General features: G+C 39.2%; 1 protein-coding gene across 1 annotated transcript in view; it reads left to right on the top strand.

The window, feature by feature from the left end:
- GTF2F2 (general transcription factor IIF subunit 2) overlaps positions 1 to 13,047 on the top strand; it is a 147,822-nt gene that overhangs the window by 21,820 nt on the left and 112,955 nt on the right. The window contains exons 3-4 of the mRNA XM_082602444.1: positions 1,308 to 1,326; positions 2,582 to 2,726. Of these exons, the coding sequence (XP_082458570.1) occupies positions 1,308 to 1,326; positions 2,582 to 2,726 (164 nt within the window). The remainder of the gene's footprint in view (positions 1 to 1,307; positions 1,327 to 2,581; positions 2,727 to 13,047) is intronic.

Here is a 13,047-nt window from a genome sequence, read left to right as displayed (position 1 = left end):
AGCTGATCTCCCTGTGCTATGCGGCTGCTTCCCACTAGCTATCTATTTTACGTTTGATACTATAGCTCAAAAGCTGCCTCTTGTTGAGCCAATCCTTAACTCTTAAAATGGAAGAAGTGGTGTCCTCCTACCTAATCCTAGCACATTGTGGCTCTCTTAACTAAAATTAAAATTTATCTCACTTTATAGTTATGGATTTAGCTTTTATATCTTCTGCTGGCTGGGGATAGGGGCCTTCCACTCAGTACTTTGCAGGTATTTAATACATGTTTTTTTTTTAATTAGGCTATTATTAGGGTGTACATTGATCCCATATTTATAAAAAAAAGGAAAAGAACAAAATTTAAAAATGTAATTCAAATAAATAAAAAATCGTATGGAAGGATATTTACTGTAGATAACAGATGTTAACAGTAGAATCTTGGCCAATTTAAAACTTTTGGCTTGTCTGTAATAAAATTATTTCTACATGGGCATATATTATTTTTATAGCAGAGAAAATTGCTTGTAATTTAAAAATTTTTCATCTTTAAGATTTTGTTAGGTAAGTGAAACTTCTTCAGCTAGACAAAATAAATAGTAAAATTTGTTGAAGTTCTATATATCTGGTATTAAATATGCCATTCACATGCTGCTGGATACTAAAAATACTCAGAGGGCTACCCTGGTGGCACAGTCGTTAAGAATCCGCCTGCGAATGCAGGGGACATGGGTTCGAGCCCTGGTCCGGGAAGATCCCACATGCTGTGGAGCAGCTAAGCCCGTGCGCCGCAACTCCTGAGCCTGTGCCCTAGAGCCCACGAGCCACAACTACTGAGCTCATCTGCCACAACTACTGAAGCCTGCATGCCTAGAGCCATGCTCCGCAACAAGAGAAGCCACCGCAATGAGAAGCCCGCACACCGCAACGAAGAGTAGCCCCCGCTTGCCGCAACTAGAGAAAGCCCGTGCACAGCAACGAAGACCCAACGCAGCTAAAAATAATAAATTAAAATACTCAGAAATTAAAATAAGAATTGTAATAAGATCATTATTTGGATAAAATATTATTAGGTCAGGTTGTAATAGTGTTAAGAGACACAAACTCATAATATCTAAAATACTCATGTGGGATTAATGTGTATTTGTTTTTCCTATAGGATTACAAATAGAATAGTTTAGGAGAGCCAAGGATAAATATTAGTTAATCTCTGTAAATGTAATATTTTTATGTAAATATGTAGTATTATTTCTTTTAGTCCTTAGCTTACATTTGAAAAAAAATATGAAATTAAATAATTGAAATTTTTTTCTTTCCTCTCTTTCAGAAATCAAGGAAGGACCGAGGTAAGATTATTTCTATGGAAATTTTATTTAAAACATTAGATTATTTTACTATGCATTAGTAATAGTAAAGAGAGGGTAGTGTTTATATTCTGGAAAACTCCACATCAAACTGGTGGCTGGTCAGGAACACATACTAGTATAAATGCCACTCTCGTGTGAATGAATAGGCTCCTTTTTAGTTGTTCATGCTTAGCATTTTTCTACTTTGACCTAAATATCCCCTCTCTTGGTACTATGAAAATTAGTATTGTTTCAGTAATACTTTAAACATTATTTCAGTGTGGCAAATGCATTTGATTTGGATTTTTGAAGGCTTTAGATTTTGACCCATTAAGTCCAGGACATAATTTGCAGTACCTGTTGCATAGTAGAGAGATATTTAAATAATACTTCATAATCTTTCTACGTGGTTAAGAGATCAGTTTGTTAAGTTTATAAATCCCTTTAATGTAAAATTCGGGCAGATATGGTAAAAATCATTTTGAAAGAACACCTACTGTGTCTTTTTATTCTAAACCTCAATATTGAGTTATCCTTATGAATATTTAGTTGTATTGAAATATTCAAAAGTAAAACAGCACTGTGTACTCATACAGTTACTGGATCTAAAAAGAAAGACATCTTCTGCTTATGGGAGTGTTTAAGCTTCCTGAGTAAATAGCTCACTTCCCCCTGCTTCAAGTACAGTCACTTTCTTAATACTTTTAAAATGTTCAGTCATTCAGCAAATACTGTTTTCCTTCTGTGTGCCAGGCATTTTGCTAGGAGATGGATGGATGAATGGATGAATGGACGGATAGATCTGTCTGTCTATCTATCTATCTATCTGTCTGTCTGTCTGTCTATCTATCTATCTGTCAATCTATCCATCCATCCATCCACCTAATACTTATCTAATTTATTTAGGGGTATAAATATAACAAGACATGGTTTCTTCCTTGACCTCAGACACCTTAGGGAAAAAAATTTAGTTCTATTTTATAAATAGAAGTTTTTCAGCCATAGACCAGAGAAAACATTTGAAAGCTGTCTGTATAATGGTAGATTAGCCCCATTATTCGGACAAATGGGGATAGATTCTCTTATTAGGACTAATTATTAAAGATTTTTTGATAAAGTTTTTTTAAAATGCTTAATAAAATGACTGGAAAAGATTCACATTAAAAAAAGTATTTGATTTATAGTTAGAATTTCTGTACAGATACTTTGAATACAAAAGTCTATTGTAATAAACTCTGGTTAATGTGTCTACTAGGTGTCATTTACTTTGAATGAGGATCTTGCAAATATTCATGATATTGGCGGAAAACCAGCTTCAGTCAGTGCTCCTAGAGAACATCCATTTGTCTTGCAAAGTGTTGGAGGACAGACATTAACGGTGTTTACTGAGAGCTCATCAGGTGAGTGGGAATAGAATTATTTAAATGCAATTCCTGTACATGTTGTGTAGATTTTCTCTCTCAGCGCGTACTCTAAGGTCATCACCAGGGCTGCTCCACCTATTGTGCTTTCTACCTCTTATTCATATCATACTACTTCTCTGCTCTAAGTGCTTTCCTGTGATTGGTGAAATTTTGGCTGTTCCTGGACAGGTTTAATTTGCATTTGGGGCATGAAGAAATAGCACAAAGCAGATGGAAGAATGTGGTGCATCAAGCTGTCTTCTAGGATGTTGAGGAAACAGTGTTATGAGTTTTGCCAAGATCAGGTCATCCTTGCCTGTTTTGGTAAATTAATATTCAGTAACTATAAGTTGTGTCTTAAAAGATACTGCTTAATATTAGGGAATATTTAGTCAAAATAGAGGGAATATTTTGGCTCTTGTATGCTTTCTATACTTTTTAATGCATAGGGATTAATTTCTTTTAATTGGTATCAACTTCTAAGAAACTGTGTATAGTTTTTAATTTTGTGTGTTTGCTCTCAGATGTTTTAACAGTTCAGTAAATCAGAGCAGGTGTTTCAGTTTGTGAATTAAATATAAAGGGATGGGCTTCCCTGGTAGCGCAGTGGTTGAGAGTCCACCTGCTGATGCAGGGGACACGGGTTCGTGCCCCAGTCCGGGAAGATCCCACATGCCACGGAGCGGCTGGGCCCGTGAGCCATGGCCGCTGAGCCTGCGCATCCGGAGCCTGTGCTCCGCAACTATGGGAGAGGCCACAACAGTGAGAGGCCCGCGTACTGCAAAAAAATAAATAAATAAAAATTAAAAAAATATATATATATATATATAAAGGGAACTTTTTTTGTGGCATATGTAAGAGTATATGTTTATTTTCATTGTTTCTTGGTTTTTAAACTTCACTGAATTTAGCATATTGCTAGTAAAGCAGCAGGCCACCTCACTTTAACAGAACTAATTTCTCTTACCTGATTCAGAAAGTTTATTGGTTGTTTAAAAGAAAAACATCCATGGTTTTGTTGTATTTTCATTAAACATTACAAAGAAAGCTGTAAGATTGAGGACACAGGGAGGGGGAAGGGTAAGCTGGGATGAAGTGAGAGAGTGGCATGGACTTATATATACTACCAAATGTAAAATAGCTAGCTAGTGGGAAGCAGCCACATAGCACAGGGAGATCAGCTGGGTGCTTTGTGACCACCTAGAGGGGTAGGATAGGGAGGGTGGGAGGGAGACGCAAGAGGGAGGAGATATGGGAACATATGTATATGTATAACTGATTCACTTTGTTATAAAGCAGAAACTAACACACCATTGGAAAGCAATTATACTCCGATAAGATGTTAAAAAAAAAGAAAGCTGTAAGAAATTATAATATGTTAAGAACATTATTGTTTAAATAGAATATACAGTCGATCCTTGAAAAATGGGAAGGTTAAGGGCAGCAACCCTCACAGAGTTGAAAATGCGCATGTAATTCACAGTGGGCTCTCTGTATCCAAGGTTCCTCCATATCTGTCGTTCTGTGTGCTCAAATTTAGCAACTGTAGATTGTGTAGCACTGTAGTATTTACCATTGAGAAAAATCCACATATAAGTAGACCTGTGCAGTTCAAACCCATGTTGTTCAGGCATCACCTGTACTCAGATAACATTTTTGTGGTGTCTTGGATTGCCAATAGCTGCATAAATTGATGTCAAAAAAATTGGTCTTTTTTTTTTTCCCCTGGGACGTAGAATTTAAAAAATGGTAAGGTAAAAGATTTGTATCATTACATTATTCTGTTACCATAATAATTTGTAGTGTAGTATTATGGGAAGTAGAAAATGTTAAACATATTCATTTTCTCCTGGAGAAGATTCAACCATTCAACAAATATCTATTGTATGCTACATTGTGCAGGGCATAGCGTAGGCACATCCAAGGACTCTGAATTAGTCTTGCAACTGATGGGATTTAATAAGACCTATTGAACCTGTGAGGTTTTCTCTACTTTTGTGGTTGTCCCTGGAGTAGAAGAAGTGTTGGCACCAAGATGATAAAAAGGAAGCAGTCTGGAAAAAAGCTTGAGGTAGGGAAACTTGAACTTCCTTGGTAGAAAAAGGTACCCTGTTTCAGATTTTTTACCTCTTATCAAGTTGTTAATTTTTCCAAAGCATGATTCATTGCTGGTACGTATGCAGAAGACAGTGGTTTGGAAGGCTAAGGTTTGTTATCCTCAAAATTAATCTTTCATTTTTAATCTCGTAAATCCTTTAGTTAGCGTTGTGATCTTTTTGAACATTTTGTATTCACATTTCTGGTTACAGTGTACTCCAAAGTGAACATGGTATTTTAAGGATTATCTTGCCAGGAATATGGAAAAAGATGAAGATTGTCATCCTTCTTCTGGAGTTTGTACAATATGTTCTTGCTTTGTAGAACTGTGATAATACAAGTGCAGGTCTAAGTTGCTGTTAGATGGTGCACACTATAAGGGAGGTCTTTGCTACCTAATCTCAGTCATTTCTGTTTCATGTCATTGTTCCTTAACTCTCTTTGCACCTTTTTATGCCTTAATTTCCTTATTTATGAAATACAGATAATAGTTATTTACATTAGTGCATAAATATGAATATATTTAAAACACTTTGAATAATACTTGGTATATAGTACATGCTCAGTAACTATTAGCTGTTATTACTATTATTAATATTAGATTTTACTTTTAAACACTTTAGGTTTCAAATATATTTTAAGGTGTGTGCATGCATTTTACCTATATCTGGGTGTATATCACTTGATAAAATTTAACCAGAAGAGATTTTTATGTTCAGTGTTTTTAATTGCCTGGAGGACCAAGAGAAAAGCTCTAGAATTGTTAACAGTTCATTTCCTTTTCTGAGCCTGGCGTCATTTGCTATTTCTACTCATTAAGGTATCAGTTCTACAACTGGGTTCCTTGGCTCTCTAGGAAGTCATAAATAGACAACAGGGGCTCTGTGACTGCTGCGACATGTTTAAAATGCTAGCTAAGTGTGTATATCTGCATGTTTTTCTGCAGGACAGGACCCTAGCTTTCATTGGGGTCTCAGGGGGATCTGGGACCCAAAAAAGCTAAAGAGCCACCACTCAGTATTAGCTTGGTTTGTCATGAACCTGCCAAAGTGTTAAGTAACTGAGTCATTTTACAATGAGCAAGCCATTTATTTTACATTGAAATATACATGGAGGCACACATTATCCTGAATATTTTTCCATTATTCTCTCAAGCATAGAACTGTACCTTCTTATTAAAAAAAAATTGCTTTTCTGGGCTCTTTATTTCTTTTTACTAGTGCCCAGGTCTATAAAACAGAATTTTATAAGAAAAGATTAGACCTTCACTTAAGTTCAGTGTGTTGAGTTTAATTTCAATACCTTTATTTTCTCAGTTAACATACTTTTGTTGGTTTTTGAGAGACCTCTTTTGAGCCAGTTTTTCTAATGGTTGAATTCTACATATTTGAGTGTCTTTGGGGTGATGAGGTTAGAGGGGCCTGATGATATGTTTTACAATGCTTTCTCCTTAATTAAAACAATCTGCATTTTATGAGCATTTGATGAACACAATTCATTTGTTTCTAGTTGAGCATTCCTATCTCAGAGAATGGGTTTCATCTTTAAGGGCCATTTGGATTAGCCCTTCTTCCACCTCCAGATTTCTCCGTGAAATTCCAGATAATCTATTTTCTCTATTAAATATTTCCATGGGGATCTCTATTAGCTTATCTCTCTACCCTCATCTACATGGAAAAGCCTCATGTGTTTGGCCCTTTTTTTTTTTTCCTTGGGTCTTCAGTTTAGTATTTTTATGTACTGTTTTCTGGTAACCAGATAACTTCTGTTTCTTTGTCCTTTGTACCACTACCTTTGCTCAAACTTATGTTTTCATTTTACAGTTGCCAATTCTAGACTAAAAGTTGTTCAACAGATATTTTTGATGCTAGGCTCTACGCTAGAATAAGACTCGACTCCTGTCCAGTTGGGCAACTGATATGTGAAAAAACAATTGCTACAGAAAGTGCTCTGTTAGAGTTATGTACAAAAAAGAGTATGTACTTTGCCTGAAGGAATTGGGAGAGGCTTCAAAAGTGGAGAAAATATTTGGGCTGGACCTCAAATATATGACTAAATGCACATCAATAGGAGGGAAGAAAGTGAAGATAAAATTTATTTCTCTCACCTTCAAGTATCCTGTTCTTCACTCAGCTTCCTGCTACCTGTCATACTCTGTCATCATCTAAAATCCGTTCAATGGTCCTGGTTAGATCAAAGCAAAAAAGCTCAGTTGTGGATTTCATAGTCTAGTTTAGAGATGAAAATCTTTGTACTGGACAGTGGCAGTGGAAAAGAGGGCTCCTGTTCTAGAGATATTAGAGGAAATTTGACAGCTTTTGGTGATGAATTGACTGGGCAGGGACTGGAAGAGTGAGAAGTCTAGGATGGTTTCCAAGCTTCTTTGACTTGAGAATCTGGTTGAATGGTGAGACCATTACTGAGTTAGAAAGTATTGGAAGAAATGGGCAGGCTTAGAGCTGATAGAGACAAGGTGACTTTTTTGCTCTAAGTTTTCATTATCTTTTTTAAAAAAATTTATTTATTTTATTTATTTATTTTTGGCTGCGTTGGGTCTTCGTTGCTGCATGTGGGCTTTCTCTAGTTGCGGTGAGCGGGGGCTACTCTTCGTTGCGGTGCGCGGGTTTCTTATTGCGTTGGCTCTTCTTGTTGTGGAGCACGGGCTCTAGGCGCACGGGCTTCAGTGGTTGTGGCTTTCCGGCTCAGTAGTTGTGGCTCATGGGCTCTAGAGCACAGGCTCAGTAGTTGTGGCACACGGGCTTCATTGCTTCACGGCATGTGGGATCTTCCCGGACCAGGGCTCGAACCCGTGTCCCCTGCATTGGCAGGCGGATTCTTAACCACTGCACCACCAGAGAAGCCCCAGTTTTCATTATCTTTGACCCCTTTTTAGCAGCTCATTAATTCAAAAAGTTGGTATTTGTACCTAGTTTTTGCAAGCCCTCTTTTACTTAGGCCTGCGATACTTCAGTGAGCAAAATCTCAGCTTTCATGGTGCTTACATTTTAGTAAGAGGAGACAGCAACAAATAGTAAACATAATAAGTAAATTGTGTTGCAGCCTAGAAGGTGGTAAGTTCTCTGGGAAAAAAGCAGGAAGTGGGATCAGGAGTACTAGGTTGAGGGTGGGGCTTCAAACTTTAAATAGTGTGTGGTCAGAGGTGGGTCCATTGAGAAGGTGGGATTTGAACTAAATCTTGAAAGAGGCAAAGTGTAGCCTTGTGGAGTTAGTTATCCAGCTAGGAGTTTTCAAGGCAGAGGGAACACCTTTGCCCTAAGGTGGGAGCAAGGCTGGAATGTTCTAGGAGAAGCACGGAAGTCAGTGTGGGCAGAATCGATGGGCAGGGGGAAGAGGCCATGAGGCTGGAGAGGAAGGGTGTTGGCAGTGGCAGATCATGAAGGGATTTGTGAACCATTATAAGAGTTTCGGATTTTACTGAGTGAAATGGGGAGCCACTGGGGGGTTTTGAGCAGTGCAGTGATATACTCTGACTTACACTTTGAAGGCCCTCTCTGGCCAGTTGAGAAGAGACCATGAGGACAAGGGTAGAAGCTAGAGGCTATTGCAGTAATCCGGGGAGAGGTGACAGAGACTTGGACCAGTGTGGCAGCAGTGACAAAGGTCTGGTGTCTCATCTGATGTTCCTCCCATCTTTAGTTGTCTTAACAGACAATCCACTTGGATGTCTTATCACCTGAAACTCAGAAGTTACGAAATCAAATTGACTTCTGCATTCCTTTATTCTCTATGTATCCGTATTTCTGCCAGTGATAACACCTTTCTTCTGTTCTCTGGGCCATGATAGTCCTTAGCCTCCTCTGACTCTCACATTCAGTCAGTTGCCCACTTGGTCATCCCTACAGTAGACATCACACATACACATTTCTCAATACCACTTAATCCAAAATCCTCGGAAAACGTCACCCATCCTCTCTACCCTCTTCTAGTCTGCTCTCCTGGAATCCCTTCTCTCTCGCAGTAGCTTCCTGGCACTGCTCTCTCTCCTTTTCCCCTTGTTTTCCTCTGCCAGGGATTTGTTTGCCTTGTACAGTCATAGCCATTCTGCCCTTCATGGCTGTAGCCTTTGTTGATTCTTCCTTCATCTGGACTTGTATGGCAGTATCGTTTGTATTACTCATCTTGTCCTGGAATTAAACCTTATGGGCAGGGGACTGTGGCTTATGCTTCTCTCCAGAGTGTCTCGTGAAGGACTGAGCACATGTTGAAAGAGTTTGTTTTCCTTTATTTTCTCCTAAGAATTACTAAGACTCTAAGGGTACTCTTCAGCATGTTTTTAAGTGAGATGGCTTGTTAGTGACAAAAGGATAGACTTTCTTCCTTCAAAGTTAAGTCTTTTTCTTAGGACACTTGAGGTTCAAAATTGAATGTTAAATTCCTTTGTTCCCTACTTTATTTCTTGCTCATTATATTTTTATTTTGGCACAGATGATTCTTCTACTTTCTCTTTGCTAATCAGATTAGTTCAGTGCTGTCTGATGTGACACTTGGTTAACTACTGGACACATTATAATAATGCTTGGTGCATTTCCCCTGTTTGTTGGGAGTCAGTTGGTTTGAATTAAGCTTTATGTGTATCTGTGTGTGCTTTATAGCTTTCAAACTACAGCTGTCTTCTTTTTTGAATTTTTTTCTTATCGCTGCTTTTTTTTTTTTTTTTTTTTTTCCGCGGTTCGCAGGCCTTTCACTGTTGTGGCCTCTCCCGCTGCGGGGCACAGGCTCCGGATGCACAGGCTCAGCGGCCATGGCTCACGGGCCCAGCCGCTCCGCGGCATGTGGGATCTTCCCAGACCGGGGCACAAACCCGTGTCCCCCCGCTTCGGCAGGCGGACTCTCAACCGCTGCGCCACCAGGGAAGCCCCGTCCAAGAGATTTTAAACCCTAATGTGTTTCCTGGGGATACCACACGTAAAGCAGACTTTAATAGACCCAAATATCCTGAGACTGGGGTTCAGGAAGATTTTAAATAGGAAGTCAAGATGTAATTTTAGGACACACCAGTTTTTTTTTGTTTTTTTTTTTAATTAATTAATTAATTTATTTATTTATGGCTGTGTTGGGTCTTCGTTTCTGCGCGAGGGCTTTCTCTAGTTGTGGCAAGCGGGGGCCACTCTTCATCGCTGTGCGCGGGCCTCTCACTATCGCGGCCTCTCCCGCTGCGGAGCACAGGCTCCAGACATGCAGGCTCAGCAATTGTGGCCCACGGGCCCAGTCGCTCCGCGGCATGTGGGATCTTCCCAGACCAGGGCTCGAACCCGTGTCCCCTGCATCGGCAGGCAGACTCTCAACCACTGCGCCACCAGGGAAGCCCCAACACACCAGTTTTTTTTATCGCTGTGTCACTGCCTCAAATCACTGCCTGTTTCTGCTCCTGTCCCCGTCAACTGCCCGTTACCGATCTGACTGACCACTGTCTTCCGCGCCTGCCTCTGCTCCCACCAGGATGACTGATCACGCTGCTGTTGCCTTCACTGGGCTTTTACCACCGTCTCCCCTCAGTCCCCCAGGGTAATCCTGTCTTTTTTCATCCCGGCCCTTCTCTTCATCTGGACTTCTCCAATTCCTCCATGAACTGTGGTTATGATTCCAATAAAGTTCTCTTAGAGACTGCCTCTGATCTTTTTTGGATTTCAGCATCTAGTTTTTCATTTATGCAGTTTCTCTGTATTCTCCAGCTTTTTGAAATAACTACTTCAAAACCGTAGAACTTTTCCATTAGAATATAATTTACTCAGGAAGACAGTTTTAAGGGGAAAATAATACATGGTGCCTCATTAGCTGAAAAAACTATCACTTGTTGGAAATGATTTCATCTCAAGACTATAAAAATTCATGAAAAGTAATTCAAATAAATTAACCGCATCACTGCTTCAACTGACATTCACTTTCCACAAAAGCCTTTACTTGCTGTGAAGTCTTGTCGGAAAAAAATGTTAAAAGATGTTAAGTGGGAGAAAGAAAAACTAATTGGAGCCTACGTGATAAGTTTACCAGACTGTGTGTCTCACAAAGATAACCACAGTCTCTTCCCATTAAAAAAAGAATAGATAGATAGATAGATAGATAGATAGATAGATAGATAAAATGATGGAGCCATGACTCTGGTTGGTTTCTTTTTAACATTATAGTCCTTAAGAAGTTTAATGTTTCTGATATTGCAATATTTCTAAACAATACTGGCTGTGTCCAATAAGACCTATGCTTGAAAGATAAAAAACAATCTATATTAGGAAGGAAACAAAGTTACTCAAGATATGTAAGCAATTAGTATAGAAAATTCAGTTTTGAATCCATGAATTCAGAAAGCACAGCTACCAGTGTTTTCTATTTTGATCTGAGTGGTGGTTACATGAATGTGTTCACTTTGTGAAAAGTCATCAAAGCTGGAAACTTATGATTTGTATACTTTTATTAAATGTAGGTTATATTTCAGTGCAAATTTTATTAACAAAGAAAGCAAAGCACAAGGAGAAAACACATTTTTCTAAAAATCCAGCAACCACATCTTTTAGTTTGTTCAAAAATTTTTGATCTCAGGTATTAAATCACATCGTATTAGTTTGCTAGGGCTGCTGTAACAAAATATCACAGACTGAGTGGCTTACACAACAAGTTTATGTTGTCACGGTTCTGGAGGCTAGAAGTCCAAGATTAAGGTGCTGGCAGGTTTGATTTCTTCTGAGGCCTCTCTCCTTGGCGTGCAGATGGCCGCCCCCTTGCTGCCTCTTCACATGGTCATCCCTCTGTGAACATGCACCCCTGTTGTGTCTCTTCATGACCAAAGGACACCAGTCGTGTGGCATTAGGGCCCACCCTAACTGCAGAGTACAGTAACTGTAGAGTTACAGTTTACTATTTTTGTCTTGATTGGATTTCTCCAGAAGCTCACCCTGTGGGTTACGATATTATGACATTTGATTGGGAACCTGAGAATGACTCTGCAGCACAAGATTATGTCTGTCCCATAGTTTATGCATCATTGGAGAATAGTATATACTTCAACCAATAGAATCATATTGGCTCAATTTATAGAATTAGAAGGAGAGCTATTTAAATTGTAATCTTCTCACATTATTAGTGGAGAGGAAGACGCCTTATGAACCAGACCATTTCTGAACAGGAGTTGTGTGTGTGCGTGTGTGTGGGGTTGTGGTGGCATTGGGATATTGGTTGGAAGAGACCTTAGTTTACGAATAAAGGTATTGTAATTCCGACATTCAAGGATGGTGGCTTTGCTGCATAGTTAAAAGGAGAGTATAGGACTTTCCTGGTGGCACGGTGGTTAAGAGTCCGCCTGCCAATGCAGGGGGCGCGGGTTCGAGCCCTGGTCCGGGAAGATCCCATGTGCCGCGGAGCAGCTGAGCCCGTGGGCCACAGTTGCTGAGCCCATGCGCCAAGAGCCCGTGCTCTGCAACAGGAGAAGCAACCACAATGAGAGGCCCCCGCACCACAATGAAGAGTGGCCCCTGCTCGCCACAGCTAAAGAAAGCCCACACGCAGCAATGAAGACCCAAAACAGCCAAAAATAAAAATTAATTAATTAAAAATAAATAAAGTATACAATTCGATTAAAACAAAAAAGGAGAGTATATTGGGAGAATAAAAAGTCATAGACTGAAGGTAGAGTTTTAGTACTAGGCCAAAGATGTTTTAGGACAAGACATTCAAAGATATTGGTTCATTATTAGAGTAAAATAAGGACCAGCAAACTCTGGCCTGTTGAAACTATCTCCCAGCCATAATATCTTTAATTTGGAAAACATGGCTCTCATGGTCCTTTTTTTTTTTTTTTTAGTTAAACTTCAAAGGTAGAAGAGGCAGTGCTTCTGAAATACTGCTGGTGTAAGAAACTGAGTCCAGCCTTCAGGTGTATTTTATTTGGCTAGCTTTTTGTTTTGTTTTTAGTGAATACGGAGATTTTTAGGCAGGACATTGCTTCTCCAGAGGGCCAGGATAGTAACCATTATTCCTTATTAACTACTCAGTTGTTTTACGTAACTCTTTTACCTGCCCCAATTTGAGACTGCCTAATTTTAGCCCAGTCTCTCTTTTCTTTTTTTTTTTTCCAGTCTCTTTTTCTGAGGTAGCAAAATTGTTTTGAATGCCTTTGAGAAACAGAACTAGAGGCCAGTTTTCTTATTCTTTATCCATGTCCTTCCTGCCATTGAAAGAATAGGAAAGAAGTGAAGAGATGAGTAAGAAG

The sequence above is a fragment of the Mesoplodon mirus genome (assembly GCF_964341445.2).
Source record: "Mesoplodon mirus genome assembly, chromosome: 17".
In the NCBI taxonomy this organism is placed as follows: Eukaryota; Metazoa; Chordata; class Mammalia; order Artiodactyla; family Ziphiidae; genus Mesoplodon; species Mesoplodon mirus.
Note: the sequence above shows the minus strand (reverse complement) of the source record. Positions and strands in the feature narration are given on the sequence as shown.